Raw genomic sequence first — 20,160 nt, 5'->3', positions numbered from 1 at the left:
ATGATTTTACACAATGTGTTTGTAGGAAATTGTTGCCAACCTGGTGATGCATTTGGGAAGTGGCAACAGTGAGGAAAGTAACGCTTCACTGGACGTGCTGGCTAGCTTGGTGGAGCAACACCTGGACGCCATGGCACCCTTTGCCATCTTCTTTAAGGTAAATTTGAAGCTTAATTTTTTTTTCATCAATATATAATCAGTTGTTTAACGTAATATATAATCAGTCGTTTAACATACGTAATTCTCTCAATTAGATTTGTCCACTTTTTCAGTGAGTGGTGGAAATATATTTTTTTGCAATGATTCTTGTTAGACCAGCCCCCGTGGCGCAGTGGTTAGCGGGGAGTGTCTGAAACACATGCTCCTGTCCATGTGTTTTTGTCACACACCCAATGTTTGGCAGAGGTTTTGCAAGGAAAGGTTATTCTTCCACAACCCATTCAAACCCGACAGTTATTTCTGAAAATCGTCTTTTTAACACAAAAACGCTGGATTATTTCAATATATTTGGTCAGTCTTTCTCGTTCTTTAACAATTCTGAAGGTCACTTCACCGACTGACTTCCAGACAGAATGATGTGTCATTTCAAACTTTAATGTGTCAGTGAACGGTGGTCGTTGCTAAATCTTAACCCTGATTCTCTGTTGTTTCAGCGTCTCCTGGACTTCCAGCAGCAGAGTCTGCCGTTGCTGGGAATGCGCAAACTGTTTGGGATGCTGGCCCGTCTGGCATTCAGCTCTGGTCAGGATCCCGCTTTGATTCAGGTAAAGATATCACAAGTTTTGTTGATTGTTGTTGTTTTTACACAAATATTATTTAGATAAGAAAAGGTCTTTGTGTACAGTGGAACTCCCCCCCCCAATTAAGACCCACCCCCCCCCCCCCCCCCCCCCCCAATTAAGACTTTCTCCATTCTAAGACCCTCCTTTCCCAGATTGTCTGTTCATAGCCTCTGTAAATATACCTCCATTTCTTCTTCTTCTTCTGCGTTCCTGGGCTGAAACTCCCACGTACACTCGTGTTTTTTGCACGAGTGGAATTTTACGTGTATGACCGTTTTTTACCCCGCCATTTAGGCAGCCATACGCCGTTTTCGGAGGAAGCATGCTGGGTATTTTCGTGTTTCTATAACCCACCGAACTCTGACATGGATTACAGGATCTTTTTCGTTGCGCACTTGGTCTTGCGCTTGCGTGTACACACGGGGGTGTTCGGACACCGAGGAGAGTCTGCACACAAAGTTGATTCTGAGAAATTAATCTCTCGCCGAACGTGGGGACGAACTCACGCTGACAGCGGCCAACTGGATACAAAGCCAGCGCGCTACCGACTGAGCTACATCCCCGCCCTACCTCCATTTCAAGACTCCCTCCCTTTTAAGACCTGATTTTCTGTTTGTTTTAGGTCTTTAAAGGCCTCTTCCACTAGGTCTTTAAAGGCCTCTTCCACTAGGTCTTTAAAGGCCTCTTCCACTAGGTCTTTAAAGGCCTCTTCCACTAGGTCTTTAAAGGCCTCTTCCACTAGGTCTTTAAAGGCCTCTTCCACTAGGTCTTTAAAGGCCTCTTCCACTAGGTCTTTAAAGGCCTCTTCCACTAGGTCTTCAAAGGCCTCTTCCTCTGTATTCACATTAGGAAATGTCTTTGTGTACTTGAAGTGACCGGACTATACGTCTACGGTGACCAATTTGTGCTAGGTTTTATCTTGATGATTTTTTTCTCTTTCTTTGTCTCACCTTCTGTGTGTTTGTTTGTTGCGTACCCAATACATATTAAGGTGAAAGGAAAGCTAATACTGAATAGTCTTAACACTTTTCTTGTGATTGCTGTTTCAGGATGACCTGCATATGGTAATAAGGAAGCTTGTTTCAAGCATGGACCCAAAGTAAGAACATACACATACAAACACGCATGCATGCTCGCTCATACATGCGCTTGCACGCTACCACACAAGCACATTCATACACACACTCACGCATGCACACACACACCGACACGCACACACATGCCAGCACGCAAGGTGGCACTCATGCACACACACACACACACAAGTGCGCTCACGCACACATGGAAACACTGTAAAGAAAATGTCCATCTCAGATGCAATGTTTGCTCAGTGGTTAGTTCTCTCTTGCCTACCACCTTTTGTTATGGTCATTTGAATAAACATGAAGGATTTTCTTCTTTTTTTTCTTGTGCTGCATGTACATTTTTCTCCAGTGATTCTCTGGGCGACTTTTGTTTAAAATTACATTCCACAGTGGTTACTTTGACATCACAGTTTGCAGATGTTCGTCCTTTTTTTGACAATTTAATATTGACTGTAATAAAGCGATATGCATTTTCTATTCCAGGTACCTGTGTCGAGGGGTAGTAGGCGGTGTCATGATGGTCTGGGGAATGGGCAGAATCAGGTGAGGCAGCCAACCGCTAAACACCTCTGTGTGAACAGCTGATGTTCTGTCATGTAATGGGCGGTCTGGTGATGGTGTACATTAACAGATTAGAATTAGAGACTCATGCTGTCCAAATGCAAATTTGAAACAATATTCTCTGTTTTGATGAGAATCATGTTGTGGGCACGTCAAGGCATTGTGTGTGATTACGTTAGAAAATTGTAAAAGATGTTATGTGGGTCCATTTATCACACTGCACACAGCCTTTAGACCGTAATCACGGGAAATGTTACTTACATTTTGGTTGGGGATGCCAACTGAAAAACGTTGCTTCAGCAATGATGTGACCCCTGCACTGCCCCTTTAAGCGCGCACCATTTTTGAAAACATATGTATGGGCGGGGATGTAGCTCAGTCGGTAGCGCGCTGGATTTGTATCGAGTTGGCCGCTGTCAGCGTGAGTTCGTCCCCACGTTCGGCGAGATTTATTTCTCAGAGTCAACTTTGTGTGCAGACTCTCCTCGGTGTCCGAACACCCCCCGTGTGTACACGCAAGCACAAGACCAAGTGCGCACGAAAAAGATCCTGTAGTCCATGTCAGAGTTCGGTGGGTTATAGAAACACGAAAATACCCAGCATGCTTTCTCCGAAAATGGCGTATGGCTGCCTAAATGGCGGGGTAAAAAACGGTCATACACGTAAAATTCCACTCGTGCAAAAAACACGAGTGTACGTGGGAGTTTCAGCCCACGAACGCAGAAGAAGAAAACATAATTATGTATAAAAGTGTATACTTGTATGAAGGAACAAGACAGCTTACGAGACCAAGGACATTTCTGAGACAGAAACATTGTTTTTCAATATGAATTTTGTGTTTGTGCACAGTGAGCAGAGATCAGACATGAGCGAATCGCAGCAAAAGGAAGTTGTGAGCCTGCTCACCATGATTCGAAGCGGCAGCAGTCGACGTTCGGAAGCAGCCGCTCTCTTCTTGGATGAACTTGCTGCTATGGTGTCTCACGGCCATCTGCACAATAAAGTGGAGGTGTGTGTTTTCTCTCTGCATTATAGATGTCGACCTGTGACTGAATGGTGGGAAGTTTTCAGGTCTGAATTATGCATTAAGACGCTGAGTTCCTCTGAAAACAGAGTATAGCTGCCTAAAATATGGCCATACATGTGGAAATACAACGCGTACAAGAATAGGAGTGTACTTGGGAGTTTCAGTCCATGAATGATAGTCCTTGAGATTTGGTTGCAGAGAAATGTCAGAAATGAGACAGGAAACAGGAACTGACATAAGATTTTAAAGATAAGGACAAAAATGTGGTGCTTAATTATCATCTTGACTCATCTTTAGGTTGCAGAAGTAAGGAGTAGAAAGAGGAGGGTTGGGGCAACTGATGTGACAGAGATGCAAGAACAGTTCAATCAACATGTTGAAAGCCATTATACTGGTTAGGCCAAACAAAAATATATGTTGGTTTTTAGGGTAACCCGACCGACCCTATTTTTTCATTTCTCAAAAAAACTAAAACGGTTGGCACATTTTGCGAACCATACCGAGACTAAGGGAAGTAACCTCCTTTAGAATCGACTAAATTTAAAAAGATTAAAAAAATTAAAAGCCGACCTACCGACCCTTTCTGTTTTGGTCACGTTACCCTAAACCAACATATATTTTTGTTTGGCCTTAATTTCATAATACTTCTGTTTCTTCTTCAGACCTGGATCCTGGAGAACATGACAGACATGTTTCAGGAGAACTTTGTCGTGGACATTGAAGAGGACAACACAAGGTGAGATTCACAGCCTGGATTCTGTTTCTCCTTTTACCCTTGTTAAAGGACCAGACCACGCTGTTTTAGCGTCAAAAACGCTTCGAATCGTGTTCCTGCGCGACCGAACACTTCCCGATGTTTGCAGTTAGTTAGAAAACCACTTTCTTACCGTCTTCAACAATGTTTGGTTTACTTCGGAATCTTCTAAGGCCGTAATCCGACGAATTTTGTGACCGAAGCGACGGATTTCTTCTCCAAAACGACCCGCCATTGTGCCGCGTGATCTTCGCGAGACTGGCTTATGAATAAATTATCCGTGACGTCACACCGTGTGGAGATGGTAGTTTACCAACATGACAACAACAAGCGTAACTGCAGACGAAATTGAACCGTACATGTTCGAACTACCGGTTTCTCTCCTCGAATCAAGCATGAAAGATGAGGGCGGAGGCCACTTCCAGCAGTAGTGAAACAGTGACGATGAAAATTGCGACACTGTTTGTCTCAGCGATCAAAGGTAAACACGCCCGCTCTCTGTGCTGAACTTATCGTCTGCTTTCGAGTCTGTGCTATTTTTTCACTCTCGCCTTGTCAACGCACTCGCGAATAAGTGGGATATTGTTTAAGTGTTCATGCATTGCATTCACGAGTAAAAGAACAACAGCTCATCGCAGTTTTAACTGTTCTTGATTATTTCAGAGACTGGTGTCAGAGTGGCCACTGTACCTGTTGTATTGTGTGGGAGGGGCAGATTTGAGAGAGAGAGGAAGCTAGCCTGAGGTACATTGTAGAATGAAAACTTGCAGGGGAGCAAGAATGCATCACCAGCCACGAAGGTGTACATACAACTTTTTTTGAGGTGCCTATATTTGTTTGATTGTTAAATGTATGTATTTGTTGTTGTTTTTAAAGGCTATCAAGTAGCAGTCAAAGTCTGGGCACTGTTGCATTGTAGTCTTGCTGTGTATGCAGAGCTTTGTTGTAGCTGCCATAGGCCAGTGTTGCCATAGGCCAGTGTTAGGATCACCACCCCCTCAAACAGTTCGTTCAGTTAACCTGATGCCTGTTTTAGACAGAAAAAAAAGTTACCACAATCAGCAGAACTTTCACTGAGATGGGCATAATTCTTTCATACTTTCTTTCTCATAGCTTTTTTTGGTTTTTATAATCTCTTCATTACACTAAATAACATCCATCTTAAGACCTATTTTGAGCATTAATTTAAGTTGACTAGTAATGATATTAAATCATAATGTATTAAATTACATATCTTACCCAACTCACATATAGCAATTAACTCTAGTTCAGTGCTGGTAACGCTGTACGCATCCCCTTGGTAACAAGGGAAGCCCCTCTAAAAAAAGAGTGACCAATACCCATAAGGCCATATTAATACATACTTCCGACTTCCGTATGCGCGCGCATACGCCGCCATATGCATCATTCCATACTCAGCGAGCAGTGGGACTGGTCGTGTTTTGTACGCTCTGGCTGTGTTCAGCCATCTGTCACTTCGTCTACGGACTTGGTCACTTACCTCTTGGTATCTTCTTGCTTGTCTTATCGTCTCTTCATGTTGAGGTGAGATCTTTCTGTTTTTTGCTTGTGTTTGTGGGCGTTTTTGACCTTAAATTGAACTTGTGAAATTTTCTTGTTTACAAAATTTTTCGTGAGTTGTTTTTGGTCATGGCGGTTAACGCCAAGAAGCGGCAGTCGTCTATACGAGTAACTGCTGGTTCTCCGCCGACAAAGTAAACACCTGGGAAGCAAAGGCTTCCGGACAGGCTTGTGTTTCGGTTCATGTACTGTCTTTGCAGAAAATATCGATGTTTTGGTCGTCATGCCTCCTACTCTGTTTTTGACGGCTAAGCCTTTAGACAAGGTTTCTCCTGTGGGTAAGCCCGCTTAGGCTTCCTTGGTTTATGTGTTTCCCGGTCGTGCGTCCGCGGACGTGGCGACATTGTTGCTCTCTTTAAGTTCACAGGTTTCTTCCTTGGCGGGGGAGATCGCTTCCACGCGGGCGGAGATGCGTTCGCTTCCGGTGTGTCGGGGGTTTCGTCTCTTGCTTACGTTCGCCTGCGCCGTCTGCTACTGTGTCTCAGGCTGATGTTCTTGCGGAATGGGATGATGGGACCACGCCTTCGCTTGTGGCCTGGTTCCGGTTCCCGGTGGTTCACACCAGTTTAAAGGTATGTCTTCTACCCAAGTACCCGGGTTCTCCGGGGAAAGGGTAGAGCGTCTCCAAGAGAAAGTAACTCCGGGCTCTGGCTTTGTGGGTGAAAGTTCCGAAGCTGAGGCTGGCTCTGACTGCATTGGCAGCAGTAGTCGGTGGCGGTTAGGAACCTTGGAGAGCGAACGGAAGATTTGCGCAACCACCCGCTTCTTTTGAATGTGGTAAGGGTGTGCGTCTTCCGCTTCCGCCCGGGGGGCAGGAAGAGAACAGTATAGCTGGCTCTTTGTTTGACTATGGGAGTCAAGCAGGGGGTCAGCTTCCGGAGGGCACGGGAGTGCCAGTCGGCTGTTCAGAAGACGGTGCTTCCGCAGAGGCGGTTGCACTGAATTCAAATTGCCGTTTAGGCTGTCAGGTGCAGTGGCACTGCGGGCTTAAGCGGCTTCAAGGTACAATAGGATCTTCTGGTGCATGTTTAGGCATCCGGTTGGTTCTGATATTTGCCAACTCGTGGCCGATTTTGCTAACGCTTTTGCGGCTGTGGCTTCCGGTTTCAGGATGGTTAGCCTTCTGCCGTTAACACTGTGGTGTTGGTAGTCGGCGCTCATCAGTCTTCGGCTTTCGGTTCCGTTGTTGCGGTTCCTCTGCTGTTACTCAGGCTAAATCCACTTCCTTTTCCAGGCTTTCAGCTGGTATGAGGCAGGTGGATGGAATATCCTTTCGGAGTTCCGGCTTTTGGGAAATTTGTTCCAAACCTTTCCCTTTTGGCAAGTGTTGCTTTTTCGGGATTGGTTCCGGTTCTCATTCTCTTGTAGATGGTTAGAATACCACTGTACAGGATGATGAGGACTGGGAAGACTAAGCTTCTGGGGCAGATGGAGACGCCTCTTTGGTGACTTTCAGCGAAGCTGCCATCTTTGTTTACATGGATGGCAGAGGTTACTACGCGCTTTTTCCCTGTAGGGTTAGCGGTAGTATTGTCATCTGCCTTTTTCTCCTCCATCTTTTTTGGCGTGTCTTGCTCCTTCTTAGGATCAATTTGCGAACTCTATCGATGCTTTTGCCCCATCTCTGCCTTTGTTGGCATCTCAGGGGGAAGCTCATACTTCAGCTTTGCCGCGTTTGCGCATTTTCAGCTGACCTGAGCCTTTTAGGGGAATCTTAGAACGTTATGTTCTTGGATTCTCTGTTGGGGTCGTTTGGGCTTGTGAAATTTGTTTGTTTTTTTCACAATTGAGGCTCCTTTGTTACCACTTCCTTTGTGGGCAACGCTCGGCTTAGCTCCTGCGGCGGCGGGGCTTTAGCTTGCGTCTTCTGCTCAAGCAGCGCGTCACTCGCTGATCGCTATCCGTAGGCTTCGGTTTACTCCAAGCTTAAGAACGTAGTTTTTGCGTTTGGTTTTTCTACGGAACCGCCACCGGGTTCCCCGGAATTGGCGAACATCCATCTGGATGTTAATAGCAAGGAGGGACTGTCTCTCTGTCAGAACAAGGATCTCCTGGCTATGTTTCATTATGGCCGCACTCCTTTACATTTACTGCTTTTTAACAATCTTGTTCTGCGCTCTCTCGTGCGCGGTTTCGTCCTATCTGGATATTTTTGTGTTCCGTCAGGACGCGGATGCGAAGGATGTAGCTTTGCTTTTAGCCTGGGGGTAGGCCTCTTTCAAAGGTTTGTTCTTTTGGCGAGACTTTAGTCTCTTCTTTTCTTGAAGGTCCTCTTTGTGAGTTCGCTTCTATGCACAGGGATTCTTCTCTATCTTTAAGCTCACTGCAGAAGGAAAGCGCACGGCAGGCCTTGGCTTTTTATTGTTTTCAAATAAGGCTTCAGGCGCGCCGTTCTCGACTTTATCTTTTGTCTCCTTACCCTCGCGTTCGTGGCAGGGTTCTGTGTCTAATATCCACCTTTCTTCCCCCTGAGGCAAGTTAGCGGTGGGTGTTGGTAGGCACACAAAAGCACGCTTGCTTTCACACTTGTGGCAGTTATGTCAACTGGAAGTTAGTTCTTGGCATCACTCTTCTTTCGCCTTTGTGTTTAACACAGCGGCTGGGGGGGATTAGGTTTCCCTCTTGGTGGGGGAGACACGGGTGCCTCCCTCTTGGTTCTCTTTCATGGTTTCAGGGTTCTGATCTTTTTTCTAAGTCATACGTTTGTTGAGCCGTTTTTGGATCTCTTGGAGATCGTGCAAGCGGCCCTTGATAGAAGTCCTTTACTCCGGGTGTAACTGGGAGTGCAGGGCTGGTACACATTAGATGTCTAAGGTTTCTCAGCTTTGATAGGACCCTTTGTGGTCTTTTGGGCGTTAAGCAATAGAACAAAGGGTTGGAACATGTGTTGTTTCAAGCAGGCAACTCCGCAGGGGGCTTTTCTCATCAAGAAAAGGGGGTCTCTCACTCCCTATCGCTTCCTCTCGGAACATGAGAGGTTTTGGTGGCTTTGCCATCACGAGATCTTTTTAGCAGCGAAGTACCCTCATGAGAGTCTCTATGACTGGGCGGACTCTCTAAGTCTGTCGGCCAATTGGCCACTTGGAGCAGACTCTCTTTGACCACGTGTTTTTGTTCCTTCGGGGGAAGGGGAGAAATTTCTAATATGGGTTTTTGCCTTTTGGTACTATCGCCTTTTGCTTATCTTCGTCGCCCGACTGCCGGGCATGGAGATTTTTACTCTTGTTTTACTTTGAGCGGCCTGCCGGTCGCACAGTTTGGGCCCGTTCTTTCTGGGTTGCCAGACTTCGTTAGGCTGGCAAGAGGGCTCCGGTTTTGCTCACACTCGTTTCTCACGGGTGTCTACTGTAAGGATATTTTTGAGTTGCTCGGGCTCTTCTGCCCGTCAACTCTGGACTGGTACTTGTCTTGTTGTCTGGCTTGGAACAGATGGCTTATGTTTTACTGGTTAGAACTCCTCGTCTCTCGGTACAATGAAGGTGGTGAGCCACCTATTTTGGCTTTCCGTTCTTTTTCTCCCACGTCTTTGTTTAAGACATTATGTGATATCAGTTTTACTGAGACAGCTCGGTGCGAATTTTTCTCTTGGTGGCTTTTTAGCCAGCAAGTTTAAGAGGGCCTACTTTAGGCTTGCTGAAAGCTGATCTGCAGTCCTTTCTTGGACTTTGCTCCTAGTTTTAGGGTTCTTGTGATTGGATTCTTTGACTCTTTTACTTAACTAGCCTTGCTGATCAACACGGAAATAGGCCATGCTTACTCGGGTAGCTTCTGTGAGAAGGGGGAGTAAGTGTTTTTTCTGCTAATTTTGCTATAGACAAATTTTCGGAGATAGACTGATCTATGGCACCTAAGGTTTCTTTTGGGTTTTCCGGCATATAAGCGGAATTTGGAGTTACCAACTTTGATTCACCGTTCTAATCTTAATCACTATTTTGGCTCCCCTAGAGCCATATTTAGCCTTTTGATCTGTTCGAGCTTTGAAGATTTTTTCTGACTTGCACGGATTGCTTGAGATCATTAAATCTAAGGGCTCTTGTTCTTATCTTTCTGCTTCGTCGCCCTTTAATCTTGAACGGTTATATGCGACGTTATACACTGATTAATTTATATAAAGGAAGAAAGAATGTCTTTCAACTTTGGTAGGGGTAATGGCTTGTTGAGGTCAACCTTGCCTAGATGGACTGCCACAGTATTCAGGTATGCCTTCAAGTGGTGGCAGTAGACAGGGGGGGGGGGGGGGGGCAGTCAGTCAGTCCTCCCCCTTCGGACAGCACGGACTCTATTTTCCTTTCTTGAGCATTTTTATGGCTCTTGGAGATTCTGATGTACTTTTTTGGTACGGTTACAGCCCTCCACAGTTTTCCGTTAAGGACTCTGCACACTAGATCGGAATCTCAGGAACTTCTTTTTATCTCACTCGTTGTGGTGCGCTTTAAAGACATCTCGAGAGTAGTGTTAGCCAATTGGGTCTCCACCATAGTTAGACGAGTTTATGTATGGTGGCAGAGTCAGGCAGGGGATGTCAGGGCAGTTTTGCCCTTTACTACAGCTAGGCCTCACGGGGCAAGAGATTGGGCTTCCACTCTAGCTGTCCTTCGATTTGGTCTCCTGGCAGAACTGAGTTCTTGAGTCGGCTTGCTGGCTTTATTGAAAGGTTCTTCATTGATGTTTATCTCAGAGATGCCTATGCATTGAGATAGGATGTGTTTCTGGGTTACCTGCTCTGTTAGCGGCAGGACGGATTCTCAATTCCTGATTGGGTTAAGTGCCCTCCACCTATAGTAGCAATCTGCTATATGTGAGTTGGGTAAGATATGTAATTTAATTAAAAATTTTAGTAATAAATTTTCATTTGATTAATATACTTACCCAACTCACATCGTTTATTCCCTCCCGCCTCCCCGCTGTGGGGGGTGGGTTTCTAAAAAAAGGGGAGTGAGTTGGGCTTCGTTTGGAATGATGCATATGGCGGCGTATGCGCGCGCATACGGAAGTCGGAAGTATGTATTAATATGGCCTTATGGGTATTGGTCACTCTTTTTTTAGAGGGGCTTCCCTTGTTACCAAGGGGATGCGTACAGCGTTACCAGCACTGAACTAGAGTTAATTGCTATATGTGAGTTGGGTAAGTATATTAATCAAATGAAAATTTATTACTAAAATTTTTAATTTATTTTTATAATGTACAAACTAGAGTATGTATGTGGATATGTGTGTGATGGTGCTGGTATGGATATGTGTGGTTTGGGTTATGTGTGTACTGATGTGTACATTTTATGTGTTTTGTATGTTTTGCGAGTGCGATTTTATGTGATGTTATTCTGTACACCAGCCAAAACAAAATGTCTGGTATATTAGATAATAAACGCACCTTTAAATTTATTAGCGACTACACCCCGTCACCCTCCAGTCCCCCTCCCCCCCATTACACCCTACACTTTTAACATTGTATAAAAAATCATGCCCCAATATAGGTCCCTAGTTACCTGGGAGGACGTTAAGCTCCATAATCAACATCAACAACGTATTGAATTGAATTGAAAAGCTGGGGTTAGGAGGTCTAACTTCTTGAATTAAAGTGGGTTTTTTTCTCAGGTGCATGTAGTTTTTTTATTTGCTTGAAATCATGGTGTATTCTGGTTGTAAGAGAAGAGTCAATTTCCTTGTAAGCCTGCAAAATTAAGATTTGTCATTTTTGAAGTAGCCTACATTTTTGTAAGAGTCCAAAATAGTCCAGGATAAGGAGGAAAAACATAGGGTGGGTCAGGAAATCTGAAACATTGCATAGTTTTGTTTTGCCTATGTAGACACAAAAAGTACTTAGAGCACTTTTTCCCCCCCAAGAGAGCATAGCTTAGTTTTAATTATTTTAATGCCACTGTTAGCAAGAGGAGTACTACAGACAGCAATCAAACAGTGGGTTTTTTCTGTAGACATTGCTATTTCTGTTTAGGTGTTTCAGTAGTTTTCCATGCTGCATGATCACTAGAAACAATCCAGCTCTGTTGCATGCAAGTTTTTTAAAGGTTTTTTTTCCCCATGTTACTCCGAGAGAAAAAAAAAACCCCACAGAGATAAAGTTGAACTGGCAGTTTGACTGAAGCAGTGGTAATAACACAGAGTGCTCTTCCTACAATCAATTTTTTTATGTGGATGATGATGTCCATACATGTACTTGGTTGTATTATTTTGCTAGACTATTTGTTTCTGTTAGATATATCTGCTCACATGATTGTTGTTCATAATTTGACATTACATTTACTGCTGATCAAAATGTATTGTTGGAATAGGTCTGCTTAATATTCTGACTGCAGTTTTGTAATAAAATCAAATAACACAGATGTTTTAAGTATCAAAGTGCTTTTCACACACACACACACACACACACACACACACACACACACACACACACACACACACACTCACACACTCACACACTATGAGTATGACTGCAAACATGAATTTGTACTTGTATTAATTATAATTACTGTATTACAGAACCTGATCTGAAAAAAAGGACAACAGCAAATTATTCATGCAAGCTTGCTGTATTAACGATTTCTTTATCTATTTAATACAACACTGAATTAGATAACAACTATAACAACGTGTGTGTGTTTGTGTGAATGTCTATGTGTATATGGACGGACACTGATTAAACCTGAGACTCATCGATTACCCAGGTGAGTGTAAAAGAGGGAGAGAGAGAGGGAACTTTAAGGTGGGTGCATGGGGACGGACATGTAGTAACAGATATATGTTTTAATCTGTAATCTTAACACATGTGCTTAAAATTAGGAACAGATGCCATTCCACTACAAATACTGTCAGTCTGACAAAAACGCCCAGTGACACAACCCCTATCCCTTACAGAACACATTCAGTATACATGTACTCACTTCCTTTCGTCTGCGTTTAGTGAAAGCAGATCGTTCTGATGACATTGGTATCCGGTTTCTGACCTCCTGTGAGTGGTCAACAATTGTCGGAACTGGAACTGCGTTAGGCAACAGCTGTTTTGTGTGTGCCAGGTTTTCTTGCCGGCTTAACTGCGTTCGCATTGGAAGAAAGTGTCGCGAAACACAGCACGTCGTGTTGGCCGTTTCCAGTTAATCAGTCTTGCTGCAGAAGTTGTAAGCCCATCGGAAAAAGGTGACAACTGATGCCTGAACCTTTTTTCTATACTTCATAGCTATCAGCAGCCGTGCGCATTCCTTCGGCGTGCTGTTGATGCTCGATTTAGGCAAACGCCCACTTGAGCGTAAGCTGTAACTTTCGGTTTCCAAACACTAAGTGACGTCACAGCCGGTTCTCGTCTACTGGCGGCCATTTCGAAGTCTCGTTTAGCAGACGAATTTGGCGGAACGTTTTTAATTAAATCACAATGATTAAGCTACGAATCGGTGAATTTCTTTACATTTTTGGAATCTTTAGGTGCATTTCTCTAACCTTCAGTCATCGGTTAGTGGTTCTAATAACCTTTAAAACAGCGTGGTCTGGTCCTTTAAGGCAAAGGGAGCCACTAAAATCTAAATTTGTATTTACTTCTACCATAGGCTAATGTTATATGCTTATGAAGTGGTAAGGCATATACGATTTCAAAACGGATAACGTTTTCAGTACCGTCACTGTCCGTTACCATGGAAACGGCAATCTCCAACTGCCAAAATGGGTTGCTAGGAACACGTTTTTTAGCTTCCCCTTAAATCATAGGAATGTGATTTTTTGTATGTAGGATGTAGGAGTCCATAGTTGTGGAATGACAACAGGGATTTTTTCTAGGATGAATAGTTCTGATAAAATATTTTTTTTAGATGAATTATCATGTTTTTCAGCACAATGTTAGTAAATATGACCCGCCTGAACAGTTATTTATTAATTTAAAGAAAATTCCTGTTGTCATTCCACAGGTTGTCCTCTGATAAGCATGTCCCTTAAGTTTCATTGCATTCTGAACAGCTGGATTGAAGAAAAACAGTTTCCTAGAAAGCAGGTCATGCAAAAACGCTGAACAGAGAAACAAGGCCGAGAACATTTCAAAGCTCTTTCATTCACCCCAAATCAATGTTAACATAGTTCAGGTATTTTTCACAGACACCTGGTAACTACAGGCTTACCTAAAACTGCCCAGCAGCATATGCTGCACCCCCTTGTAGTCTGATGAGCTCATCCTGTCTTTTGAGTTTAGCTGCACGCACAGTGTCGCGTCTCTTGTTTAGCTGATCTTTCTTGAACCTGAGGCTGCCAAGAACCCTTTTACACTCCTAGCCTTGTTTAGCCTTTTCATGTTACAGCCTGTTGTAAAGCCGTAGAACTGTGCAGTGTTGAGAGCAGCCGCTGGTCCAAAATTGAATTCCCTAGCCCCTGTGACGACTGCAAACCGTATGCGATTTTTGCATGCAAATTTGTCCTTGGGGCAGCGAACCCAAACGCTGCTGTGGAGACACTCATTAGAGTTTTGGGTTTTTCCTGACACACATCTCTGAAGCAGTTGATCTTTCGTCAGTCTCTGGTAAACTGGTTCTAGAGGAGGATTCAGCTTCTTGAAGTTGAGAGGTGTATGGACGAGTTTTGCGTGTGGTCCTGGGGGCTGGTAGAAGGACCATGACGCGGCACCATGGGGGCACAAGTCATGCTGTGGCTTGTCATCTGTTGAGAAGCCGTGACGCAGAGATGCCATCACTGCCCGTTTCATGTCTGCAACTGTCTTACCCCCCCCCCCCCCCTAATTGCCCGATTATAATATATCGTCAACTTCCTGATTGTATTCAGAGTCAGCTGATCATACCCTCGCCCTCCCAAAGTGATTCCTTTTTTGCGGCAGTCTGTCACAAGGTTGCGAAGCGCTGTTACAAGACGCTTGGAAACGTGATTGATGTACTCTTCTTTTTCGATGGTTACTTGATCTCCATAAGGCTTTATTTTGGAAAGTTCCTGGAAGGTTTTTGTGTCACCGTCTGACAGGATAACTGTGTATCGCAGATTGTGCTGCGACACTGACCTGCCCCACAGAACCCGAGCCGCCTCGACTTCCATGATGCCACTGGAACCTAAAAATAAAACCACCGTTTCAGTCAAAGTCAGCCACTGAATAGCAAACACACAAACACACACACACACACACAAAAGGCAATCAGCCACATATCTACCAACATAGACGCTATTATTGCTTTTGTTCAGTACATGTATTACTATGCATGGATTAGTACCCAAACACACACACACACATGCATGCACACATGCATGCACACACACACACACAAACACACACACACACACACACACACACACACACACACAAACACACACACACACACACACACACACACACACAAGGCAATCAGCCACAGATCTACCAACATAGACGCTATCATTGTTTTTGTTCAGTACATGTATTACTATGCATGGATTAGTACCCAAACACACACAAATACACAAACACGCACAGACACACACACACACACACACACACACACGTACACTTCACATAGACAGCGCACACAAAACACTGACACACATTTTCACAAACACTTACAGATCTATGTAAAATTCAAACACAACACACTATCATCCCATTTCAACAAACGTCTTCACAAACGCACCATACACACATACTGTTTAGATCTACGCACTCACCTGCAAAATTCTTGTCACAGATGTCCAGTTGTTTTACCAGCCAGGCAGCATACTCCAGGGGTTTCTCCTGGAGAAGTTTGTTTCCAGTTGTCTGGCAAACGTATGACAGTAGTTGCACATAACATGAGCGTCAAAGCAAATTCCAGTCAGCACGTCTAGACTACAGCACACCCTATTCCAATGTGGGACGAGTGCCCCCTGGTCAGCCATGATCCGTCGTAGCTTACACTGATATCAAGAACATCATCATCAGACAGTGTCATTCCATTGTGCGTTGCGTGTATCTGTCTGACCTGACGGACAGCCTCACTGAATACTTTCTCCTCCAGTAGATCTACATCAAGTCGTTGATAGAGTTTATCAGCTTTCTTCTGGAAGGTTTTGTGATCCATGCCTACCAAATCTAAACTTTCACAAAATTTTTTAAATTGTTGAGCACCTAGCCCACATATCAAGGAGTCTGGACGAATAAACGGCTTGCCTGATGAGACCATAATCCGTTTGACCGCTTTCTTTGGAAGCAAGGTATCCAGCGGTACCTGGAACAACTTCCTCACATGCGCGTACACTGCAAGGCCGTGTCTCTGTTTTGAGTCTGGGCATGGTGACAGCGTTGGCTGTTTACATTGCGGGCAACAAAGTTCGTTTACAAGTCAATACTATCAAAGGTTTCCAAATCAACAAGACATCTCCTTGTTTGGGAAGCCTCTGGACCTGTCGCTTTTGACCAGTGGCTGCTGTGTAGGCCTATGTGTTCGTCTTGAATTGTTTTCGCGTCAAACCGCCAAGAACACACTCTCAGTCCTGACGCAGAATTTGATCTGCATGCCACAGCGGTCGATCCAGATTTTGTGCGCTTGGTCACCGATTGTGTTTTAGTTGTTCTCTTGTCTCTGCAACTCTTCAGTTGTTGTCTTCTCGTACACTTGCCTTTATGATGTGTTTTTCGGAGCGTTGATCTTTTCACACGTGCCATTTTTCTAAGCAAACTCAGTCGAAAACTAAACGCGGTGAGCAGACGACTTTTAAAACGCGAAAAGCCACGCGAGCCTATCTGACCAATCGTGGCCAGGTATTTACGTCATACCCCCGTATATGGAAAGTGTCTGTGGTTTGCTTGTTTGAAAAATAGGGGGGTTTCCCCAGGAGAATCCATATTTAACCGAAAATAACCGCCGAATGACACAGGGGAGAGAACTGCTGTTCAAACGGTATACGACGTTCCCGCGTTGGGCGAGCAGAAATGTCTGTTGTCAAGGGTTGAAAATCGGAATTTTTATCGGAAGAGTGAATGAAAAGACAGAAAAATTCGCCGGGTTGGTGCAATGAAATATGTTTTTAGAGACTTTGATGAATTTGTATAGTGTAATCATATGCATTTCATGAAAGTAGACAGATTGAAAGGTGCAAAACTGCCAACAACTCAAAATGGCTGTTTAAGTCCCATCACTCTAAATTTCAGTGGCGCACTTCGCCTTAAGTGTTTCTTGTATAGAATATAGTCAATGTTTGTAAAGATTTTAGTCAAGCAGTATGTAAGAAATGTTAAATTAAGTCCTTTGTCCTGGAAACTTGCATTCTCCCAGTAAGGTAATATATTGTACTACGTTGCAAGCCCCTGGAGCAATTTTTTAATTAGTGCTTTTGTGAACAAGAAACAATTAACAAGTGGTTCAATCCCATCTCCCCCCCTTTCCCCGTCGCGATATAACCTTCGTGGTTGAAAACGACGTTAAACACCAAATAAAGAAAGACTCCCATCCTGCCAACAAAGCAACCAGGCTGTGAAGTTTTGGCATTATTTCAATTTCATTTACATGTACTTTATTATTTAATTGCTGGGAAATTTCAATCAATCAATATGAGGCTTATATCGTGCGTATTCCGTGGGTACAGTTCTAAGCGCAGGGATTTTATTTTTTTTGGGGGGGGGGTTGCTAACTCCCAACGGAAAGCTAGCAGCATTAAGCCGCACTACCTAGATGTGTGCATGGTTAGTGTAATCAGCCATGGTCTCATGGCAGAATGATCAAGGTCTTTTACATGTCACTGGTGACACAGGGGTGGGACATGGATACCGTCTCTGAGTCTGCACATAAAGTTGACGTTGATGTTAAAGTTTTCTCTGGCTTGGCAAAGTGTCCCCATACATAAAAGCATGACAATGCCAACAGAATGTCATTTAACGAAAGTTTGCGTCCTGTGTTCTGGTCCCCACACTAACACATAAAAGCATGACAAAGCCAACAGAATGTCATTAAATGAAACATTGCGTCATGTGTTCTACCCCCCACATGAACACATACGCGCATGACAAAGCTAACAGAATGTCATTAAACGAAACATTGTCCCCTGTGGTTTTGTGCAGTGTGGCAGGTATTCCTATGTCAGCCCAGTTTGGTCTGAATGACAAGGAGGAGAGTAGCATAGTCATCAACCTGCTCCCCCTGGTGTCTAAAGAAGTCATGGAGGCCAAGTCTTCTGCTTCTGATACACCTAACAGGTGAGAAATCAAATTCACAAATATTTGCATTTGGTACAGGAAAAAACGCATGTTGCGGGCTTCAGGGGAAAAGACCTCCCGAATCTCCAAGAAAGGTGAAGTAAAACTAATGAAAATCAGAACCAAAAAACAATAGGGGTCAATGCAAGACAGAGTAAATCAACTGGTTTGTAAAAATCAGCTTGGTGTTTTAAGGTGTCATGTTTGTTACAGAGTAAATCAACTGGTTTGTAAAAATCAGCTTGGTGTTTTAAGGTGTCATGTTTGTTACAGAGTAAATCAACTGGTTTGTAAAAATCAGCTTGGTGTTTTAAGGTGTCATGTTTGTTACAGAGTAAATCAACTGGTTTGTAATAATCAGCTTGGTGTTTTAAGGTGTCATGCTTGTTAAACGTATAGATGTTGGACATCTTGTCAGCTCACCTTGTGTCCATCAGGCACCGGGGCTGAGGTGCACGAAGAGAAACTGGGTGGATGGGAACCAGCCGCGGGGTCTGATTGGTTGAAATCACAACAAATCTCAATTTCAACCAATCCAGCCCAGCGGTTGGTTTCCCCTCAATTGGGTGGGACCCAGTTTTGCTTCGTGCACCTCAGTCTCTTATTTCATTCAGCACAGCATCTTCCGGGGCATCATCCAGATACCAGGAATGATTGTGAAACTATCACTTGATTACTTTTGTATGAAATCAAAAAAAATAGTGACAGACCTGTGAATTGAGGATGAAAGTGCTTTGTTCATTTCAATGCGTTTTTTCAATTCTCTTAAGCGCCAGGCAACTGGTTTCGCATTACTTTCCCTTGCTGTCAATCACTGTGACTGTATTAAGAAGACGAAATTTGTAATGCCATATACAGTTAGAACACAGTATATACGCAGTGTGTCAATTCAAAGCGTTTTTTCAATTCTCTTAGGCGCCAGGAGACTGGTTTTGCATAACTTTCTCCCACTGTTAATCATAGCGACTGTATACAAATACAAAATATTCATACCATATGTTGACAGCCAGAACACAGTGTACGCAGTGTGCTTGTCGCCACATTTCCGCCTGGTGCAGACTGGAGAGAGGAGGACACAGAACGGGAACATGGAAGGCATCGATGCTCTTCTGGGTAAGTTTGCATGTTAGCTGTTAACTTTATGTAGGGAATGAAACTGGCTTATATTGTAAGAAGTATGTCGGTGTTCTGTTTCAAGGAAGTTTGTAAAGCAGTGTTCTTGGCTTTTCAGTTACTTCTGGGTAAGTTTGCACTTTTGCTTTTAACTTTTTTTGTGGGGAATGGAACTTGCTTATACTGTAAGAAATATGTGTTCTTTTTCAAGGAAGTTTGTAAAGCAGTGTTCTTGGCTTTTCAGTTAGTTTACTTTACAGTTATGGCTTCATTTTAAATGAAAACCACATAGTGTGTAGATTCCAAGCACTAATTTGTAGCATATGCTTGGATGTATGTACTTTGATTGCTAGATTTTTCCTGTTATCATTAAGTCTTACGCAAGAGGTGCAATAAATATAATTATATTCTTTTGTGTGTAAAATGGTATCCTCCCCATTTGTTGTTTCTTCTTCTTCTTCTGCTGCATTCATGGGCTGAAACATTCGTGTTTTTTTGTGGGTTTTTTTCACGAGTGAGTTTTTACATGTATGACCCTTCCACTTTCGGGGGGGATTTGTTGTTTGACTTTGAACTTAGAGAGAACAGCAAACAATCCAGTCATTGTTTCGCCAACAATTGTGTTGCCCAGGCTGCCCGCTGTACTTGCCAGAAGAAACAGTGTACACCAAGCTGGACTCTCTGTCAGAGAAAGAGAAAGACGTTCTGTGCACTGCACTCTTCCACTGCCTCAACTGGTTCAGAGAGGTTAGTACAATGTAACCTCCCTTTAACCACCTTTAAAATTCTATGAGAAAAGCACGTCTTAAGAATGAAGGAGTCTTAAAACGGAGGTAAATTTGTAGATTTTATGAACAGAAAATCTTAAATTTAAAATAAAAAAGGGGGAGTCTTAGGAGGGTTCAACTGCAGCTGTGGATCAAATTAATTATTTGTGTGCAAACTTTTCCTTGCAAGTGTGAAGAAGAGATGCATATCTGTGAGTGTATGTGTGTGTAACTATCTTTTGTGATGTAAGCCCAGTTTGCTTGGTGTTTTTGTTGATGTTGTTTTATCTCAGTTATTTGTCTGCTCGTTAAATTTTTGCTAGTTTGAAATTGTAAAGCGCCTGGAGCCAA

At 43.5% G+C, this 20,160-nt stretch overlaps 1 protein-coding gene across 2 annotated transcripts in view; it reads left to right on the top strand.

Annotated features, from left to right (window-relative positions):
• The window catches only part of LOC138964303 (Fanconi anemia group D2 protein-like), a 73,114-nt gene that overhangs the window by 17,052 nt on the left and 35,902 nt on the right, over window positions 1-20,160 (top strand). For both annotated transcript variants that reach the window (XM_070336218.1, XM_070336219.1), the window contains exons 16-24: window positions 26-157; window positions 654-764; window positions 1,832-1,881; window positions 2,351-2,410; window positions 3,278-3,437; window positions 4,118-4,191; window positions 17,795-17,929; window positions 18,936-19,042; window positions 19,674-19,789. In XM_070336218.1, coding sequence (XP_070192319.1) covers window positions 26-157; window positions 654-764; window positions 1,832-1,881; window positions 2,351-2,410; window positions 3,278-3,437; window positions 4,118-4,191; window positions 17,795-17,929; window positions 18,936-19,042; window positions 19,674-19,789 — 945 coding nt within the window. The remainder of the gene's footprint in view (window positions 1-25; window positions 158-653; window positions 765-1,831; window positions 1,882-2,350; window positions 2,411-3,277; window positions 3,438-4,117; window positions 4,192-17,794; window positions 17,930-18,935; window positions 19,043-19,673; window positions 19,790-20,160) is intronic.

This window comes from Littorina saxatilis, linkage group LG4 (assembly GCF_037325665.1).
Source record: "Littorina saxatilis isolate snail1 linkage group LG4, US_GU_Lsax_2.0, whole genome shotgun sequence".
In the NCBI taxonomy this organism is placed as follows: domain Eukaryota; kingdom Metazoa; phylum Mollusca; class Gastropoda; order Littorinimorpha; family Littorinidae; genus Littorina; species Littorina saxatilis.
This window is presented reverse-complemented; position numbering and strand designations above follow the sequence as displayed.